Below are 20,167 nucleotides of genomic sequence, written 5' to 3'. Positions count from 1 at the left end.
TATGGGCCAGGGCACCTGTCTCCTCTCTCCTGGTACAGCGTGATCAGGCCTACAGGATAACCCCTCTCTGTGACCCTGTGCCCAGCCCAGGGCCATGTGCCCAGTGCCTCTCTGTGACCCTGTGCCCAGTACTTAGCAAGAGTCTTCTGGTCCTAGGCTCGCATCGCTTGAGCGACTACTGAGTACACGGCTCTAGATTTCAAGATGTACACAGTACAACCTCTGCCCTCCGGGGTTTGAGTGAAACGCCCCAAAGAAGCATGTGCCTGGACCTCATGCTCCCCAGGGGCAGGGACGGGTCTGTTCCGAGTGTGCCTCCCCCCCACCCCCGCTGCCTGGCTCATAACAGGCCTTTATCAGAGCGTCATCAAGTGGAAGACGTACTCCAGAAGGCGGCTCCGTCGTTAGGTGCTGACTTCAGAGCAGGAAGCGTGCTCAAGATGGGAGAGGTGGGTCCTAAGCCGGGCCCACCGCCCTTCCCTGTAGGGATCTTGACAAGTGGAAGAAATAGGGACAAGGCTGAGCGAAGGTGTAGGAGTGAGACTCTCAGAGCAGATTTAGAGTGAAGTGAGTTTGGCAGTGGGGGACGGGAGCAGTGGGAAGGCAAGGAGGGGTGCTTGCACTTGGCTCCAGGGGCAGCAGGAGCCCCTGCAGGTCTGGGGCCATGAGGCAAGGGGCACAATGCTGCCTTTCAGGAATCTCGCAGCCATGGGCAGGTGCTTTGGAGGCAGAGGGCTGACTCAGATGGGATTAAAGAGTGAGGGTAGGCTGAGGAAAGGGAAGCAGGGTGTGCAGACCACTCCATGAAATATTTTCTTAAGGTGGGCTAACTCAGGCACATAGATAGTTTGATAGTTCACATAGATAGATAGATAGGTAGGTAGATAGATAGTTCAAGGCCAGTTGTGGGACTTGAATGCCATGCTTAGACTTTGTCTTCTAGTCAGTAGGAAGCCACTGAAGGTTTAGGGGCAGGGTGTAAGATTATCCTTTTGTTTATTCATTTATTCAACAAATGTTTAAGTTATTTAAGCAAATTTTTGCTGAGCACCTACTATGTGCCGGGCACTGCTCTAGGTACTTAGGATACATCAATAATGAAATAAGATTCTTTCCTTCAAGAAACACACATGCCAGCAGAAAGAGATGAGAGAAAACATAATAAATTTCTAAATTATGTAGCATGTTAGAAGGTGGTAGGTATAGGGAAAAGAAAAAGCAGAGAAAGGTTAAGGGAGTGGACTGGGAATGCTGGGGGTAAGGTGCAAGTGAAATATGAAACAGGGTGGTCAGCCTAGGCCTCAATCAGAAAGAAAGACTTATGGATGTCTAAGGGAGGAACGTTCCAGACAGAGCAGCCAGTGCAAAGACCCTGAGGCAGGAACATGCCTGTTATGTTCAGGAATAGCAATGAGGCCACTGGCTGGAGTGATGTAGGAGAGGCGATGAGAGAGGTCACAGGTTGGCGGGAAGGGACGCTGTGAGGGGCCTTGTAGGCTCTTGTACGATGTGTAAAGTGGAGATGTCCAGTCGGCAGTCGGATTTAGAGTTGGGGATATGTAGAGTGATGGGGTAGAGAGATAAACTTGGGAGTCATTGGCATGTAGGTGAGACTGGAAGAGATTGCCCTGGGGGTAAGTGCAAATGGAAAAGGAAATGGAGAAGAGGAAAGGACTGAGCTCCGGGGCACTCTGATGCCAAGCAGGGGAACCAGTAAGGAGACTTAGAAGGAAAGACCAGGGAGGAAGGGGAAGACCAGGAGAGTGTGGGCAGCCATCTGGGCCCATAGGGCACGGAAGGGAAGAGACCAGAACCCCGTGGAAATTGCTCGGGAAGAGGTGGGGGCCTGGGCTAGGCTGATGGCTGAGGGGCCAGGTGGGAGGGGCCTCGTGGGAGATGTTATCATCTCAGTGTTACCCTGGAAGAAACTAAGGCCCAGAGAGGTGAAGGTCAAGCGTCTTGCCTAAGGTCACACAGGTATTGAAAGGCGTAGAGCCAGTCGTAGTGAACAACATTTCTATAGTCAAAAAAGTGTGAACTGTGAATATTTATTTAACAAAAGCCTGTTATGTTTCTACATGGAAAGTTGAGGAAGTTCAAGTGGAGAGAATGTAAGAGAGGTACAGCTTTAACTTTCAGAACAAAAGAAAAGAGTGATTATCAAATAGTGGTAGGTCATGTAACGATATTAAAAGCAAAAATCATGGAAGTAGCTACCAGAACAAGTTAGCATATTTGAACATACTTACCCCTGGAAAGTGAAACTAGGGGTGGGGAGTGATGAGGCAGGGTACCATTTTCTTTTCATGTACCTTTAGAATTATGTGCATGTTATAACTTTGACAAAAATAAAAATGACAATTATTTAAACTGGCGGTTAGAAGGTAGAGGGTTCTATCTTCTGGTGTTGAGTTGTCTCTAGGTGGATGGGATTGTGGGTGAGGTTTGGGGTTTTTTTTGGCTGCCTTGGGTCTTCGTAGCTGCGCGCAGGCTTTCCCTAGTTGCAGCGAGCAGGGGCTACTCTTTGTTGCGGTGCATGGGCTTCTCATTGTGGTGGCTTCTCTAGTTGCGGAGCACGGGCTCTAGGCACACGGGCTTCAGTAGTTGCGGCACGTGGGCTCAGTAGTCGCAGCACGCGGGCTCTAGAACGCTGTCTCAGTAGTTGTGGCACATGGGCTTTGTTGCTCTGCAGCATATGGGATCTTCCTGGACCAGGGATCGAACCTGTGTCCCCTGCATTGGCAGGTGGATTCTTAACCACTGCGCCACCAGGAAAGTCCCTTTTTTTTTTTTAGTTGTTTATATTTTATGAGTTTCTGTAAAGACAGTCTAACACTTTGCAAGAAGGGAAAAAAAGATTAGTCAAAGTGGCCTTGAGGGAAAGTCTTGGTAAAATATGTGTTTGAATGCGTTCCCCCATCTCTTTCCGGAAAAGTTCTTAGGTGCAAAGACAAAAGCGGTCTTGTCTGGACTCAGTGGTTCCCCAAGACACGAGACTGTCAGTGCTAGAACCAGGACAGTTCTATGCAAACTGGGGCAGTTGGTCACCCCAGCTTTGTTTACAAAGCTCTCTCCACATCCCCTTGCTCCTTTGAGTTCACACCCACTGAGGAGGTAGGTGGGGCAGGGATGCTGCCCCCAGTTTAAAGGAGAGGGAACTAAAGCTCAGAGAGGCTCCCTATCCCTTCCCTGGGAGAGCCTTAGAGAGAAAGTGGGCTCTGCAACCATGTGCACATATTGCTTTGATAAAATTAAAAATTAGTTTAAAATAAAAGAGCGGAAATCTAGAATGACAGAGAGCAGACCAGTGTCTGCCTGGGAGGGATGGGCCGCAGAGGGGCACGAAGGAACTCGTGGAACGGTGGATTATTCTCTATCTTTATGGCGGGAGCAGTTTTGCAGGTGTGTACGACTGTCACTCACTGGACTGTGCACTTCAAATGGGTGCAGTTTATTGTGCTTAAATTAAACATCAGTTAGAGAGACAGAGAGAAAATATGAGGAAATGGAGCGCCCTTAGCCTCCTGGAAGAGCTCACACTCGGGACAATGCCTGCTGGTTTGCACACTTCGACTTTCATATTCACACACCTTCTGACGCCCAGAGCGCATGGGGCAGCTCTCTGGCCCAGCCCCCTCCCTGGAGCGTGAGCCCAGGGCTGCACAAGGCTGCCCCTGAATTCTTCTCTTTGTCCCCAGGACTCCAATCTGTCCGTGCACACGGACAACCCGGACTTCACTCCCTGCTTCCAGAACTCCGTGCTGGCCTGGGTCCCCTGCATCTACCTGTGGGCTGCCCTGCCCTGCTACCTGTTCTACCTGCGGCACCGCCACCAAGGCTACATCGTTCTCTCTCGCCTCTCTAGGCTCAAGACGGTCAGCGGCTCAGGGCTCTCCTGCGGGTGGGACCAGGACCTAGGAGAGTCTCCTTTTAATGGGTCCCTTTCCCCACCCTCAGGAACTGGTCTGGGTTCCCCAGCCTCACCCTCCCTGTGCTCAGGGCCGTGGCAGCCTGCCAGTTGGGCTGAGATAATCTCTGCTTGGGGAAATTCAATCAAGTTCCCCAGCAATGCTCTCTCCCCACCCTGGAGAAGCTTCTGGCCAGTGCCCAGCCCAGCCCTTGGGGGCAAACCTGGGCAGGTCTGTTGGTTTCAGGAGCAAAGGCTCCTCCCCAGTGGGGACCATCCCTTTCTTTGGGGATGGAGGCCCCAACATGTGCCCTGTTCATAGGCCTTGGGCGTCCTGCTGTGGTGTGTCTCCTGGATTGACCTCTTCTACTCCTTCCATGGCCTGGTCCACGGTTGGGCCCCTGCCCCCATCTTCTTTGTCACCCCCTTGGTGGTGGGGGTCACCATGGTCAGTGTGGGACCAGGGAATCTGGGTTGGGAAGGATCTCCAGTGGGTTGTGGGATTGTGATGGGGGAACCATGGGCTCTGAGGAGAAGGCTGGACACCTTAGGAGTGGGTAACCCCAGAAACGTATGGCCATGTGGCATGGGGAGGAATGGAGGCAGGTCCGGATGTGCGTGCTCCGGCCCAGCCTCCCCTGCCCTCCCTGCACAGCTGCTGGCCACCCTGCTGATCCAGTATGAGCGGCTGCAGGGGGTTCGGTCTTCAGGGGTCCTCGTCATCTTCTGGTTCCTGTGTGTGGTCTGTGGCATCATTCCCTTCCGTTCCAAGATCCTTTCAGCTTTGGCACAGGTAAGCGGAAGAGAGGAACCTGCCAGGTCCCCTGCTGTCTAGGGATTGTCCCCAGAGCTCAAGGTCACTGCTGGGTCCCAGGCTCCTCTCTTCTGCCCCTCCCCAGCTCCCTCCTCTGCTGTTCAGTCCTTTTTGTGTCATTCCCTACTTGTACCTCTGCTGAGAAGCAGACTGGTGAGCCGGGTGAGGACCGTTGTAACCCAGGGGAATGCAGCGAGATGCAGCCATTGTTGGCTGTTCGTGGGAACGTAGCAGCCACCACCAAGTACGATGTCCGTTCAGTGAGAGCAGGTGCGCAGACACGAACGGTTCTGGCTTTCCTGGAATCCCGTTGTCTTGTTCTCCCTTTTCTCCCACCTCCCTCAGTTCCTGGCCTTCCTCTGGATCTTCAGTGGTGCGCGGGCGTGGTAGGAACACTGGGGATCAATCTAGTGTCTCCGTTTCTCCATCTCAAGAGGAGGCAGTCAAATATATTCATAGGCGCACAGGCTGGGAACAACCCACTTACTCCTTGTGATCTTGGGCAAATTCCTGAGTCATCTAGAGTCTCATTTCCTCAATTGCAGACTGAGAATCATAAGATTTCCTACCTGTTAGGGAGGGTTAGACAAGGTGATGTAGATGAGCAGGGCAAGTCTCCACAGGACAGTGGACCCCCTATGACCTTTCCCGTCTCTCAGAAGCCTCTGGGCAGGGGGACCCAGGTACCCACTTTTGCTGACTTCTACACCAGAGGGGTCTGGTGCCCCAAAGGACTCCTTGGGGCAAGGGCTGCAGGCCCAGGGCTTCCCAAGCTCTGATGCTGCTCTCCTTTCTCCCCCAGGGCAAGATCTCAGACCCCTTCCGCTTCACCACCTTCTATATCTACTTTGCCCTGGTGCTCTCTGCCCTCGTCCTCTCGTGCTCCAGGGAGAAGCCACCGTTTTTCTCCCCCAAGAATATCGACCCCGTGAGTCTTAATGGAGGTGGGTGGTGGTGGGGGTGCCACAGCCCACCCCTCAGCCCAGCCATCACCAGCATCCCCCATCCCTTCCAGTTCATTCCATCTTCATGTCACCTCCACAGTGTGCACACTGGGACTTGGAGCAGGAAGGAACGGGGCACCCTCCTCCCTCTGCTCTGCCTAGAGAGGGTGGTGTGCCCTCCTGATGTCCCCTGCCCCACTCTTGCACCTTCTAGAACCCCTGCCCCGAGGCCGGAGCTGGCTTCCTCTCCCGCCTGTCTTTCTGGTGGTTTACAAAGTGAGTTGGCTCTTCCCCAAGCCTGGGGGCCCAGGGGAGGGGGAATGGGGACGGAGAGTTGGGGGATGAGAAAGAGGAAGGGGAGCAGGCCAGGAGTCCAGGGGCCTGAGGAGCTGTGAACCCCAGCGGGCGTGGGGCAGGCGAGGGTGGGAAACCTGTCTGTTTGAGCTGGGGGCTGAGTACAGAGGCCCGGTCCTGGTCCAGTTCTGATCCCAGGGCACAGGCCTGACCTGTGTCTCCAGGCCGTGGGGACGGGCCTAGGGTCCTAGAAGGAGACCGTTAGTTCCCAGCTCTTTGGTCAGGGAGAAGCTTGCAGCTGTCATTCCTTGGGCGCCCCTCAGAGCAGCTAGAGCAGGAGAAATGTGTCTGTGACCTGGGTGACAGCTCGTCAACCATATTGTACTGAGGAGGCTCCTCGGGCTGGGGCTCCATCCAGCAGGACTTGTCATCCCCCAGGGCCGCAGCCAGCATGGATTTTGTCATCAGTGCCCAGGAGTCAGTGGGGCATCTGGGAAGGAGTGAGAAAGGGCTGGGAGTGGGAACTTGGGATGGGAGGCAGTGACCCCCATCCTGCTCACTGTGCGAATAAAGGAACACTTTCCTTGGCCACAGCTCCCTAGGGACACCCTCCTCTCTGGAGACCCTTGTCCCCAGGCTGCTAAGCTCTGACCCAGGCTGGTGCTGCCTGTCCACTCCAGGTTGGCCATCCTCGGCTACCGGCGGCCCTTGGAGGAGTGGGACCTCTGGTGCCTGAACAAGGAGGACCGCTCCCACGTGGTGGTGCAGAGGCTGCTGGAGGAGAGGAAGAAGCAGCAAGAGCGGGCGGCGCGGTGAGGCGCTCCTCCTCCCCCGTCCCCGCGCCCCCCTACCCCCACCCCTTCATACAGCCCAGGTCTCCTGCAGGCCAGGCTGGTAGACCCAGGAGATCAGATGGCTGGGCGTGGGGAGAAGAGCAGGTGCAGGTGGTCCTGGGATGGGCAGCTCAGGCCGGGGTCAGCTCTCCCAGCGCTACTGATGCTGGAGGATGGCTGGCACTTTCGTAGCACTTATGCCGTCCCAGGCATTGTCCTCATCGTGCAGACTAACGCGGTTAATCTCCGACAGCTACTGTGCAGGTTCTATTGCCTTTGTATTCCGGATGAGGTCACTGAGGCACAGAGGTTTGATGACGCACCCAAGGTCCCCTAGTTGGCGGTGGCAAAGCCAGAATCCACACCGGCCGTCTGGCCCCACAGCGCTCACCACTGCCCTGCCCTGCCAGGGACTTCCCTCAGGAGGGGAAGGGCTGGGGGAGGAAAGTTGAGGCCAGCGCCCCCTCTCAATCCTGCTTCCTGCGTGGAGGCAGTGGCTGGAAGAGACGACCCTGTGGCTAAGGGCCTGCCCACTGGCAGCCTGTCTCTGGCCGACTACCCAGCCAAGGAAGCTGAGGCTCTGAGCCCTTCTTCTTCACCCACGTCCTCCCCCGCCCCGCCCCCCAGGACCGAAACCCCTTCCACCCGCAACCTGGGACCCAGAAATCCCATGCTGGTTCCGCCTGAGCCTCTGATGGCCGACTGGCTGTGAAGGAACCGGGGACATGGACTTGCTCAGCAGTGTCTTGGGCTCATGGCTTGGAGCCTCTGGAAGACCTAATGGCCCCCAGGCTGCCTGCTGCACCCCCTCTCTGTCCCTCCATGCCATCTCCACTCCCTCCCTGCTCAGCTTGCCAGTGACTAGGCCACTAGCCAGCCCTGCCCATGTCTCCCTTCTTTTTTTTTTTTTTGCGTTACGCGGGCCTCTCACTGTTGTGGCCTCTCCCGTTGCGGAGCACAGGCTCCGGACGCGCAGGCTCAGCGGCCATGGCTCACGGGCCCAGCCGCTCCGCGGCATGTGGGATCTTCCCGGACCGGGGCACGAACCTGTGTCCCCTGCATCGGCAGGCGGACTCTCAACCACTGCGCCACCAGGGAAGCCCACTATGTCTCCCTTCTTGTCAGCATCCTCCTGGAGCCAGCCCTGGGCGGGGCATGGAGAGGGCCACAGGTTGGGAATTGCTGGGTGTATAGTCCTTGAGGAGCAGTTAGGGCACCCCTTCATATATCCTCTAGCACCTGAAGACACTTGGGGATTCTCAGCTGGAAAGTCTCATTGTCCTTCCCCCTCCCAGTTCTGAGAGCCAGCGAAGAGCTCCCCCTCCTACCTGGTCCTCGCCAGCCCCGGTGGCCCTTGGCTTCACGGAGCCCATGTGCCCATTCCTACCCACTGCTCCTTCCTCCCCGGACCAGACACCAGGCTGCGGAGGCTTCTGGGAAGAGACTGTCCAGCGAGGGAGAGGTGCTGCTGGGGGGCCGGCCCCAGGCCCGGGAGCCCCCCTTCCTGCGGACCCTGATGGCCACCTTTGGCTCCAGCTTCCTCCTCAGCATGTGCTTCAAGCTGGTCCAGGACCTGCTGTCCTTCATCAACCCACAGCTGCTGAGGTCTCTCTCCACGCTCCCTCCCACGCAGCCCTTCCCGGGGCAAGGGGCTGGCTGGCCGGCCGGCCTCGGGGACAATGGGTAGAGAGAAGAGCCCCAGACCAGGAACCGAAGGGGCTATTCCCACTTTCTGTGTGACCTTTGGCGAGTGGCAGAGCCTCTGCACCTCATTTCCCCATTTACATCCAACTTATCTGGACTAAGTACAACTGCCAGGTACCCTGATGTATATATTAACATACATTCTCTCTTTAAGTCCTCCTGACAATCCTACAGAGAGGTGCCCTTTTCCCGTTTTACAAACAAGGAAGCAGAAAAACGAAAAACAATCCAGAAAATGAGGAAATAGGAACTCAGAGAGGTGAAGTGACTTGGCCAAGGGTACACAGCTGGGAAAGTTGGATTTGAGTCCAGGGCTCTGAACTCCATCTACGGTGCTCTTTCCAGATGATAGGCTCCGCCATCTATCACGTGAGTGGCTTGGGCTAGAAAGAGCTCTCAAATGAGGGGATGGGAAGGAGCTAGCAGCTGAGCCCTCAATCCTTTGGCCCTCCAAGCATACATTTGTGCATTCATTCATTCAGTGAACATATTTTGAGCCCCCAGGTCCCAGAATGGTGCCAGACACCAGGTATACAAAGATAACTAAGATATGGTCTTGAAGTCTTGTGGGAGAAACCAATGTGTAAGTCTATTAGAGCACAGTGTGGGCGGAGGTGTACTTAGGTGTCTGAAAAAACCCCAGAGGAGCAAGGAAGCCAGCCTGGGAAGGGGCAGGATACACTTGCCAGCCAGAGAGCTTATCAAGTTTGGAAAGACAGGCAATTTGCTGACTAGGTGAGGAAGGAGGGGAAGGTGCAAAGTCACAAAGGCCTGAAACAGCATAACTCAGGAACTCCAGGTACTTCTGAATGCTGTGGCGGCGGTGGGGGGGGGGTGACCAAAGTGAGGGGCAGGACAACAAAGGGAGGGAGGGAGAGCTAAAGAAATCCTTGAAAGATTTGAAGCCAGGGAGGGGTGTCTGGTTTTCATTCTGGAAGGATCCCCTGCCAGTAGTGCGGGGGAGGCAGGGCAGGGTGGCCACATGGAAGTGGGCCAACCAGGTCCAAGGAAAGTCCAGGTCAGGAATGAGAAAGGATTCAGGAGCTACTCTCTGGAAATGAGTGTTGGTGCCAGGGAGAGGGAGGGGAAAAGGTGACCTGGGGTCTGGCCTGGGTAGCTGGAGGATGATGGACCTTTTCCTGAGATGGTGAACTCAGCAGGAAGAGAGACCTGGGCCCTGGGCAAGGTGGTGAGGGGCATCTTGGCCATTTTGGGCCTGAGTTGCTGGAGATTCCCAGCTAGCTGGAGATCACATTTGCAGAGGCATCGGGTGGAAGCCCAGGGTCCCATATCTGTGGCTAACCTCTCCCAGAGAGCCCGTGCAGAGGGCCCAGACAGAGCCCTAGGGCATTCTGACAGGTATGGGTGAGCAGAAGACTAGTGTGGGGGGACGAAGTGGGGAAAAGAACCCAGATTGTGGAGCAGGGCACAGAGAACCCTTATGGGGGAAGGTGTGGTCTCCAGTGAAGCAAGTTGACCAGTAAAATAGAGCCTGAGGAAGGCAACGTGGAGTTTGTGGGTGACTCTGCCAAGAACAGAGGCTGCGACACAGGGGAAGGGCCTGAGAATAGGGTTTCTGCAGTGGAGATGGGGCCAGTGGAGGTCTAGAAACTTCCTACAAAGGTTCTTAGTTTTCTAGGGTAACAGAGTACCACAAACTGGGTGGCTGAAAACGGAAATGTGTTCTTTCACAGTTCTGGAAGCCAGAGGTCTGAAATCAAAGTGTCAGTGGGTAGGTTCCTTCCAGAGGCTCTGAGTGAGAATCTGTTCCACGCCTCCCAGGTGCTGGTGGGGCTGGCAGTCCTTGGCATTCCTAGGCTTAGAGACTCATCGCTCCTATCTCAGCCTCCATCTTTGCATGGCATCCTCCTGTGTGTGTGTGTGTGTCTGTCTGTCTGCCTCTGTGTCTCTGTGTGCAAACCTCCCTCTCTTTTCTCTTATAAAGACACCAGTCACTGGATTATGGGCCACCCTACTCCAATATGACCTTATCTTAACTTGATTACGTCTGCAAAGACCCTGTTTCCAAATAAGGTCACATGCACAGGTACCAGGGGTTATGACTTGAAATGTCTTTTGGGGAGTTACACCCAACCCACAGCAGAAGAAGCCTGGCCATGACTATGGAGGTTGCTCCATGGGGCCAAGGGGAGGTTTGTCCTAACATGGAAGACACTTGGTCATGTCAGTCGGCCAAGGCACAGAGCTGCCAGTGGAGAGGAGGATACTGAAGACCAGGAGAAAAAGGGGGCCAACGACGAAACACGTTCCTGAGGAGGCAGGTGGGATCCAGGGCTTGGGGGGCAGGACCCGGCGTGGAAAGTTGAAAGGACGCCTCCTGTCCTGAGGCAGGACGAAAGGAAGAGGGCAAGTGTTTGCAGGGAAGATTTAAGTGGGCAGCTGCTGAGAGAGGTGGGGGGTGAGGACAGGTGAGAGGATAAGAGGTGAAAAGGACTGCGGGAGAGGAAGTAGATTAGGGCCCCGGAGAAGGTCACTGGGCGGCGTGGGAAGTCGCTGATATTGAGATGGGTGGATTTGAGGGGCGAGGGTCTGTGTGGTCACGCAGTGGACTTCAGAGCCCTCGGCAGCCCAGAAGAAGGTGCAGGAAAGTGTAATCAATGGACATGTTGCACTGCTTCCTGCCACATGGTCCAAGGAGGCAAGAAAGGCAGGCCGGTGAGGCAGGTGGCCAGAGGGTGATAAAGGGGTGGGTGGCGGGGGGCCATGGTAGGCAGGAAAGGAGGTGGAGGCAGAAAGGAGTAAGGGTGGAGGGCTTGAGGCAGCTCTGCGCCAAGTCCCCCTGGTCTGGGTGGGGGTGTGGAGGGCCAGCAGCCTCCCCCTGAGAGGTTTCAGAGGCGGGGCAGAGTGGAGGCTGAGGGGAAAGGGGAGGGCAGCAGTAGAGGGAGTAGACTGGGGGAGCCCTGCCCACCCTCGTGCTTCTCTCCTCACCTTCCAGCGTCCTGATCAGATTTATTTCAAACCCCACGGCCCCCACCTGGTGGGGCTTTCTGGTGGCCGGGCTGATGTTCGTGTGCTCTGTGACGCAGACTCTGATCTTACACCAGTATTACCACTGCATCTTTGTGATGGGGTTGAGGTTTCGCACGGGCATCATAGGTGTCATCTATAGGAAGGTCAGCTGGAGCAGGGCGTGGGGGGCTGGGGAGGCCAGCCCTGGGGAGCTTTGGAGAGACTCGCGGGCCCAGTCCCTCACCCTGCTGTCCACCTGCAGGCTCTGGTCATCACCAATTCAGTCAAACGTGAGTCCACTGCGGGAGAAATTGTTAACCTCATGTCTGTGGACGCCCAGCGCTTCATGGATGTTGTCCCCTTCATCAACCTGCTGTGGTCAGCACCCCTGCAGATGATCCTGGCAGTGTACTTCCTCTGGCAGGTGACTCTTCTTTTTTTAAAAAAAAAATTAATTAATTTATTTATCTATTTGGCTGCGTTGGGTCTTCGTTGCTGCGCGCGGGCTTTCTCTAGTTGCGGCAAGCGGGAGCTACTCTTCCTTGCGGTGCGCGGGCTTCTCATTGCGGTGGCTTCTCTTGTTGCAGAGCACGGGCTTCAGTAGTTGTGGCTCACGGACTCAGTAGTTGTGGCTTTCAGGCTCTAGGGTGCAGGCTTAGTAGTTGTGGCTCATGAGCTTAGTTGCTCTGCGGCGTGTGGGAATCTTCCTGGACCAGGGCTCGAACCCGTGTCCCCTGCACTGGCAGGCGGATTCTTAACCACTGCGCCACCAGGGAAGTCCTGGCAGGTGACTCTTGAACCCTGATCTCTGCCCCCTTCCTCTGACCTTCTCCTTCCTTCAGATGGGACAAGACAGGGTTATTCTGGGTCAGCAGAGGGGTGGGGGACGGGACGGTGAGGATGCTGGTGTCTTTCTGGCCTGTGTGAGAATCCTTCTCACAGAACCCAGGGGAGGGAAGAGGGACTTGGAGGCAAGGTGGGTGTGACTCTGACTGTCATTGCCTGTCTGTATTTGCCTTCCTGTGTGTCTGGACACCCTTCTATGTCTGCCTGTTTGTCCCTATCTCTTGTCGTTATCTGATGGCCGGCTGTTTTTGCAGATGTTTTCGTCATTTTGGCTTTATCTGCGTGTCTGCTTTTTGCTGTCCATCTGTTTGGCTGGCCACCATCTTTTGCTTCTCGCCCTTCCCTGCATTTCAGGTCAATAGGCCTCTGCCTGTTGGGTTCTGTCTATATACTCTGTCTGTCTGTCTAGTCAATCTGTTGTGCCTCCTCAGAACCTGGGTCCCTCTGTCCTGGCTGGAGTCGCTCTCATGGTCTTGCTGATTCCGCTCAATGGAGCCGTGGCTGTGAAAATGCGTGCGTTCCAGGTGGGTGCTCGCAACTGCGCTGCTCCTGCCTGGAGCCTTGGCCAGGTACCTGGCGGAGAGCAGTCACTAACCCGGGCTTTACCAACTACCTTGCTCACCGAGTACGGACGGCTCCAAGCCACCTTCACAAACCTTAGCTTATTCTAGCCCCCAACCCTGAGAGGGTTTTAGAAACATTCTCATTTTGCAGCTGAGGAACCAAGGCTCATTATTTATTTGCAAACATTTCCTGATGTCTTCCCTAGCTTCCCACTGTACGTAGGATAAATGGCAAATTCCCTACCGCCACCCACCAGGCCCCTGCTCACCTTTCAATCCCTCACCCCCTGGGATACGGCCAAGTTTCATCCAGTATGGCCTTTCTTTTCTCCAAATCAACAAGCTCTGAATACCTCTGGGCTACCATACGTCCTGTTCCCTGGAATGTGCTTCGCCCTTCCTTCCTTGCCCAGTTCCCTCCCTTCCTTCACCTCCCAGCATAAACTCTGATTTCCCAGTCCCTACCCCATTATTCTCTCCCAGAATCCTGTAACTCCCGTCGGAGTATGCGTAATAATTTAGTAAGCATTTATTCAGGTGGTTGTTTGCTTCCTGTCTACCTCGCCCATCAGACTGTCAGCTTCACGACGGCCAGGGCCTTGAGTTGTTCTTCATTATCTGCCCTACATCTAACACATGGCCTGGCACATAATAGGCACTCAATAAATTGGGGTGAATGAATAGATTGATTTGGCGTGCTGCACCCTGGGTTATAGGGACTGGGGAACAAAGAGGAATAAGGGATCTGTTCCCTTAGGCTCACGTCGAGTTGAGGCAACATACATGCACAGGGTCCCCTGTGAGAACGTGCCTTAGAAACCCAGAGAAGGGCCAGAGGGTGCTGCCTGTGAGGGTCAGTGATGGGGCACTGAGACTGGAGCTGGATTTTGTCCAGCAGAGAAGAGGGTAGGTCGGGCTGGGCGTTCCAGGCTGGGGTGCAGCACAGGCAGGCGGGGAGGAACGGTGAGCAGTCCGGCTGCCGTGTGTGTGAGTGCAGGGAAGGTGTGAGCCCCTGTGCGTGGAGGTCTGGGGAGGGGCTCGGGGTGTGCACTTTCCACACTCTCCATAGGTAGAGCAAATGAAACTCAAGGACTCACGCATCAGGCTGATGAGCGAGATCCTGGGCAGCATCAAGGTTCTGAAGCTGTACGCCTGGGAGCCCAGCTTCCTGAAGCAGGTGGAGGACATCCGGCAGGAGGAGCTCCGGCTGATGCGCCAGGCTGCCTACCTCCATGCCACGTCCACTTTCGTCTGGATCTGCACCCCCTTCCTGGTGAGGCGCCCCTGCCTGGGCTGGCGTCCCGCCTCCTGCCTGGCCGGCCTGGGCCCCTGGACCCTGCAGACGCCACCCTGACACCCATCCCCACCCCTGCCCAGGTGACCCTGACCACCCTCGGGATGTACGTGTCCGTGGACAAGAACAACGTGCTGGATGCTGAGAAGGCCTTTGTGTCCGTGTCCCTGTTCAACATCTTAAAAATTCCCCTCAACATGCTGCCCCAGTTAATCAGCAACTTGGCCCAGGTAATGCTGGATAGGGCCGGGGGTTCTGCTGGAGTGTGGGCAGGTTGATGGGGTCACTTAGGGTCAGGGGATAATCAGGGAGAGTTACTGGAATCGGGGGAGGGCCATTTGGCATTATGAAGAATTGTTCCCAGTTGAATGAGGTCATTAGAGTCAGGGGCCATTTGGAGTCAGAGGAAGTCAGGTAAGGTCCTTGGAAACCCAAGTTCTGGAGACAGCCTCCTGTTACCGACCTGGACCCTGTCTTTGGCTGTGGGAGCCAGCCAAGACTCAGTCGTGGGAGGGGCCCTAGCGCCAGTCTCTGGACCCTCAGGGGGCCCAGTCTCACCCAGGAAGTTGGGGGCCAGCAAGGGTAAGAGGAGATGGTACAGGAAGAGCACAGCTCCCCGGGCTGACCCGCACCCTTCTGCATGCAGACCAGTGTGTCTCTGAAACGGATCCAGCATTTCCTGAGCCAAGATGAACTTGACTCCCAGTGTGTGGAAAGAAAGACCATCACCCCAGGTCCAGACAGCCTCTACCTGGGTTGCCCTTGCCCCAGCCACTGCTCCAGAAAACTCTCTGTTCCAAGCTTTTAACTTTTCTCCTGTGACCCCCTTTTCTTCATCCTCTTTTCGTATCTGCTCTCACTCTGTGCCCGCCTTCTTCCTCTTCTGGCTCTTTTCTCTCCTCTCGTCGTCCCTCTCCAGGCCTCCCCCACCACCTTCTTTCCCTAGGGCTCCCCCTGCTCCTCCCCAGGACTTCCTGTCTCCCCTCCCCCCCCCACAAGATTCCCTGCCCTCCCCCTAGGGCTTCCCACACCTCTCCCCACCCAGGGATCCTCCTCGCCTTGCCCTGGGCCCCCTGACGCTGTACACCTCTGTCCTCCCAGGCTGTACTGTCACCATACACAATGGCACCTTCACCTGGTCCCAGAACCTACCACCCACCCTGCACAGGTACCAGCTTCCCCTTCCCTCCTCAGCTGCCTAAAGTGAGCCAAAGGTCAGATCAGTAGCGGAACCCAACCCCACTCTCACGCTTCAGTCTTTGGCCTGAGAAGCAGGAAGAGCCTCAGCTTGCCAGGGTGGTGTCTGAAAGGGAGGAGGGCTTGGGTCTCCAGGTGCAAGGTGGGGGACCAAAACCCTGATTCCAGGGCTTCCCTGGTGGCGCAGTGGTTGAGAGTCTGTCTGCCGACGCAGGGGACACGGGTTCGTGCCCCGGTCCGGGAAGATCCCACATGCCGCGGAGCGGCTGGGCCCGTGAGACATGGCCGCTGAGCCTGCGCGTCCGGAGCCTGTGCTCCGCAACGGGAGAGGCCACAGCAGTGAGAGGCCCGCGTACCGCAAAAAAAAAAACAAAAAACAAAAACAACCCTGATTCCTCCTCTGACTGGGCTACTTGTCTTCTTGCCCCCAGCCTAGATATCCAGGTGCCAAAAGGGGCACTAGTGGCTGTGGTGGGGCCTGTGGGTTGTGGTAAGTCCTCTCTGTTGTCTGCCCTGCTGGGAGAGATGGAGAAGCTGGAAGGCAAGGTATATATGAAGGTGAGAGGGGCAGGGACTCCTGGGAAGGGAAGCTTGGCCAGGCCTTGGGCAAACCCCGAGGTAACCTTCTCCTTTGGCCAGGGCTCCGTGGCCTACGTGCCCCAGCAGGCGTGGATACAGAACTGCACTCTTCAGGAAAACGTGCTGTTTGGCCAAGCCCTGGACCCCAAGCGGTACCAACAGGCTCTGGAGGCCTGTGCCCTGCTAGCTGACCTGGAGGTGCTGCCTGGTGGGAGCAAGACAGAGATCGGAGAGAAGGTAGGCTCCTCTTTCATCCTCTGGGCAGTTAGCACATATAGCTGCCCACCTCAATCCAGCCCAGGTCCAGATATGCATTCATTCATTCATTCATTCACACATTCATGTAGTATCATGCCTAGCTGTGTGCTAGGCACCGATGAAACAGAGCTATTACTGGGGGAAACTGACTTGTAAACAGGTAGGTGCTGTAGAATGTCCTGGGGGCCAGGCGGAAGGCCTGTGCAGGGTATTGGAAGGCAGTCACGGGGTGGTCTGCGTAAGGAAAAGCATCACTTTTGAGCTGAATCTTAATAGCTAAGGAAGAAGCTCTCACCGTTCATCAGATTTTATTACCTACCTACTTTATGCCAATATTATACAGTAGTAAATACACCAGACTAAAATCTCTGCCTTCATATAGCTTACCTTCTACTGGGGGAAAGAGATGATAGCAAGATAAATCAGTAAAATATATAATACTAGATAAACGCTAAGGGGAAAGAATGAAACAGGGAAGGGATATTGGAGTATGTGCAGGGTTGTATTGTTAGTGTGCTTTGGGAAAACCTCACTGAGAATCGGAGACTTGAACAAAGTGAGGGAGTGGTCCGTATCTTCGAACATGAAGCCCTGTCTGAGACATTGGAGGCAGAGAGAGCAGTAAGTGCAAAGGCCCTGAGGCAGGAGTGTGATTGGGACATTTAAGGACCAGCAAGAAGAGCAATGTGGATGGAGTGGAATGAGCAGGGATGAGGAGGAGATGAGGTCAGTGAGGTGTCCAGGCAGCCAGGTCACATTGGGCCTTGGAGACCACTGTAAGAACTGTGGCTTTTACCAAGTGATGGAAAGCCTTTGAAAGCCGAGGGATGGTGGGTGGACTGGCATTTCTGTGCAATTTGGTGTGACTGGAGGTTAGAAGGGGTGTGGCAGAAACAGGGTAAGGTAGAGCCTTGAAGACTTTGATTAAGGTTTTGGCCTTTACCCTAAAAACCATGGGACATCAGTGGAAGTTTTTATTTTTTAATTAATTTATTAATTTTTAACAGTCGCAAAATATACATAACATAAATCTTTACCTTAGAAATCCTTTTAAGTATATAGGTCAGTAGTGTTAAATACACTCACATTGTTGTACAGGCAATCTCCAGACCTCTCTTTATCTTGCAAAACTAAAACTCTGTACCCATTAAACAGCAACTTTTACTTATCCATTCATCCATCAATAGATACTTGGGTTGCTTCCGCCTTTCAGCTATTGTGAGTAAAGCTGCTATGGACACGGGTGTGCAAAGATCTTTTCAAGACCCTACTTTCAATTCTTTTTAGTACATACCCAGAAGTGGAATTGCTAAATCATAATTCTATTTTTTTTTTTTTTTTTTTGAGGAACTGCCATACTATTTTCCATAATGGCTGCACCATTTAACATTCCCACCCACAGTACACAAGGTCTCCAACTTCTACACATTCTGGACAACACTTGTTGTTTTCTGGGGTGGTTGTTTGGTTTTTTGGTTTTGTTTTTTGGTAGTAGTCATCCTAATGGATGTGAGGTGGCATCTCACTGAGGTTTTGATTTGCATTTCCCAGTGATTAGTCATGTTGAGCATCTTTTCACGTGTCTATTGGTAGTTTGTATATCTTCTCTGGAGAAGTGTCTGTTCAAGTCCTTTGCCCAGATTTTATTGAAGTTGTTTGGTTTTTTGTTGTTGAGTTGTAGGAGTTCTTTATACATACTAGATATTAACCCCCTATCAGATATATGAGTTGCAAATATTTTCTCCTCTTCTGAAGGTTGTCTTTTCACTCTGCTGATTGTGTCCTTTGATGCACAGAAGTTTTCAATTTTAATGTGATCCAATTTTTCTATTTTTACTTTTGTTGCTTGTGCTTTTAGTGTCTTATCCAAAAAAATCATTGCCAAGTCCCATGTCATGAAACTTTTCCCTTGTGTTTTCCTCTGAGTTTTATAGCTTCACCTCTTTTTTTATACACTAAAGATTTCAGTGTCTCAAAGCAAAGACATCCTCTTACATAACTATAGTTGAGTTATCAAAATCAAGAAATTTATCATTAATACAGTATTATTATCTAATTGACTGTCTGACATTTGAAATGTCATCATTTGTCCCAGTAATGTCTTTTTTAGCTATTTTCTTTCCTGGTCTAGGGTTCAATCCAGGATCATGAGTTTCATTTAGTTGTCGTATCTCTTTATTCTCAATCAATCTGGATAATTCCTCAGTCTTTGTCTTTTAGAACATCAACACTTTTGAAGAGTACAGGCCAGTTATTTTGCAGAATGTTTCTCAATTTGAACGCGATTAGATTCGGAATATATTTTTTTTGGGAAAAGCCAAAGAAGTAACGTTGTGTCCTTCTTGGTGCGTCGTATCAGGAGGCACACGATGTCAGTTCATGCGTTACTGACAATGTTAACTTTGATCTCTTGATTGAGGTGGTATCGTCTACTGATGATTTCATTTTATAACTTTCATTGATGATTTTTGCCTGAGTCAGGGTTTACTATGATGTTGGCCAAATGTTGATTTTCTAACTCCATTCCTTCTATAGTTATTAGTTGACTTATTACTTATTCATTAATTTTTTTATATCAACGTGGGCTCATGGATTCTTATTTGATTCAACGTGTTATAATCCATTACCATCATTTTTTACCTTGACGTTCAACTTGTCAGTGAAGAGTTTTAAGCAGGGCCAGGAATTGCATTTTGAAAAACTGCCCTGGCTGCAGTGTGGAGGGGCCCAAAGGCACAGGAACCAGTGAGGGGGCTCTTGTGGTGCCCCGGGGAAATGAGGGCCTGAGCCTGGCAGTGGGGATGGGAAATTTTTAAGTAGGAGTCCGAGATTATAGGAACCCAGAGTAGACCTCCTGATCTACGATACAACTCCTCCTTCCCATCTCTCCTGGACCCACACTGACCTCGCACACACAAGCCTGATTTAGTGCCCAGAACATAGTAGCACTGGAGAAAGACTGGTTGGTTGAATGCAGGCACATTCATGCGTCTCAGTCACTACAGCTTCCATGTCCACCCCTTGCTTCTCAGCAGCTCCAGCTCCCAACCCACATTTGTTCTACCCAGGGGTCAGTTTCTCAGGGTACCCCCAAAGAGCTGGGCCTGTTCCAGAGGGAATGAGGAAAGCTGGTGGTAGGAAAGCAGGCTATACCTCTGGGGTCTGCCCTCTAGGCCCAGCCCTGCTGCTGTGTGCCTCAGTTTCTGCATAATGGGTTTAAGGTACGTGAATGATCTCAGGGTTGATGAATTCTGGGGTGGATGCTGGGTTTCCATCCTTGCTTTTGCCCTTAATAGTTTGGGACCCTGGACAAAGTCATTAACGTCTTGAACTCTAGTTTCTTCATCTAGAAAGTGGGGCTAATGATACCTCCCTGGAAAGACTGACAAGAGGACCAAATGGGATAATTGTTATGAAAGTCATCTGTGAGCCGTATGGTTGATGGGAGACTGAAAGTTCTGTTAAGGACCTCCTGGGGATTTCCAGCCTCCCAGAGTATGAAGGTGGAAGGCAGGGAAACCAGTTGGGCAGGAGCACGATGTCCTCACCTGCCCTGGGAGGACTCTGAGAGCCACCACCCCTTCCTCCATGGCCTTAGAGCTTCCCAGGTACAGGACCAGGCATATGAAATGTGAATTTAGAGGTCTGCCTTTTTGAATGACAATAGACAGAGCCCTTGTCCCCCTTGTGATGGCCTGACTCCCTTCTACCCAATACACACCTCTCACCTCCCTCCTCCAACCCATCCAGGGCATTAACCTGTCTGGGGGCCAGCGTCAGCGGGTCAGTCTGGCCCGAGCTGTTTACAGTGATGCTGACATTTTTTTGCTGGATGACCCGTTGTCAGCCGTGGACTCCCACGTGGCCAAACATATCTTTGACCAAGTCATTGGGCCAGAAGGTGTGCTGGCAGGAAAGGTGAGTCCTCCCAGAGGCTAAGCTGGCTAAGGTGAGGTCTAGGGCC

At 53.4% G+C, this 20,167-nt stretch overlaps 1 protein-coding gene across 2 annotated transcripts in view; it reads left to right on the top strand.

Annotated features, from left to right (window-relative positions):
- Positions 1-20,167, top strand: part of ABCC3 (ATP binding cassette subfamily C member 3) — a 43,535-nt gene that overhangs the window by 8,765 nt on the left and 14,603 nt on the right. Inside the window, exons 2-18 of one of the 2 annotated variants that reach the window (XM_067716345.1) lie at positions 3,699-3,875; positions 4,230-4,355; positions 4,563-4,700; positions 5,524-5,649; positions 5,880-5,941; positions 6,640-6,771; positions 8,206-8,397; positions 11,453-11,630; positions 11,729-11,890; positions 12,744-12,836; positions 13,945-14,148; positions 14,253-14,399; positions 14,816-14,903; positions 15,271-15,337; positions 15,798-15,924; positions 16,006-16,182; positions 19,954-20,121. In XM_067716345.1, coding sequence (XP_067572446.1) covers positions 3,699-3,875; positions 4,230-4,355; positions 4,563-4,700; positions 5,524-5,649; positions 5,880-5,941; positions 6,640-6,771; positions 8,206-8,397; positions 11,453-11,630; positions 11,729-11,890; positions 12,744-12,836; positions 13,945-14,148; positions 14,253-14,399; positions 14,816-14,903; positions 15,271-15,337; positions 15,798-15,924; positions 16,006-16,182; positions 19,954-20,121 — 2,364 coding nt within the window. Of the gene's footprint in view, positions 1-3,698; positions 3,876-4,229; positions 4,356-4,562; positions 4,701-5,523; positions 5,650-5,879; positions 5,942-6,639; positions 6,772-8,205; positions 8,398-11,452; positions 11,631-11,728; positions 11,891-12,743; positions 12,837-13,944; positions 14,149-14,252; positions 14,400-14,815; positions 14,904-15,270; positions 15,338-15,797; positions 15,925-16,005; positions 16,183-19,953; positions 20,122-20,167 lie in introns of those variants that run through there. The other variant, XM_067716346.1, reaches the window with a different exon arrangement.

Source organism: Pseudorca crassidens, chromosome 19 (genome assembly GCF_039906515.1).
Source record: "Pseudorca crassidens isolate mPseCra1 chromosome 19, mPseCra1.hap1, whole genome shotgun sequence".
Lineage (NCBI taxonomy): Eukaryota > Metazoa > Chordata > Mammalia > Artiodactyla > Delphinidae > Pseudorca > Pseudorca crassidens.
Note: the sequence above shows the minus strand (reverse complement) of the source record. Positions and strands in the feature narration are given on the sequence as shown.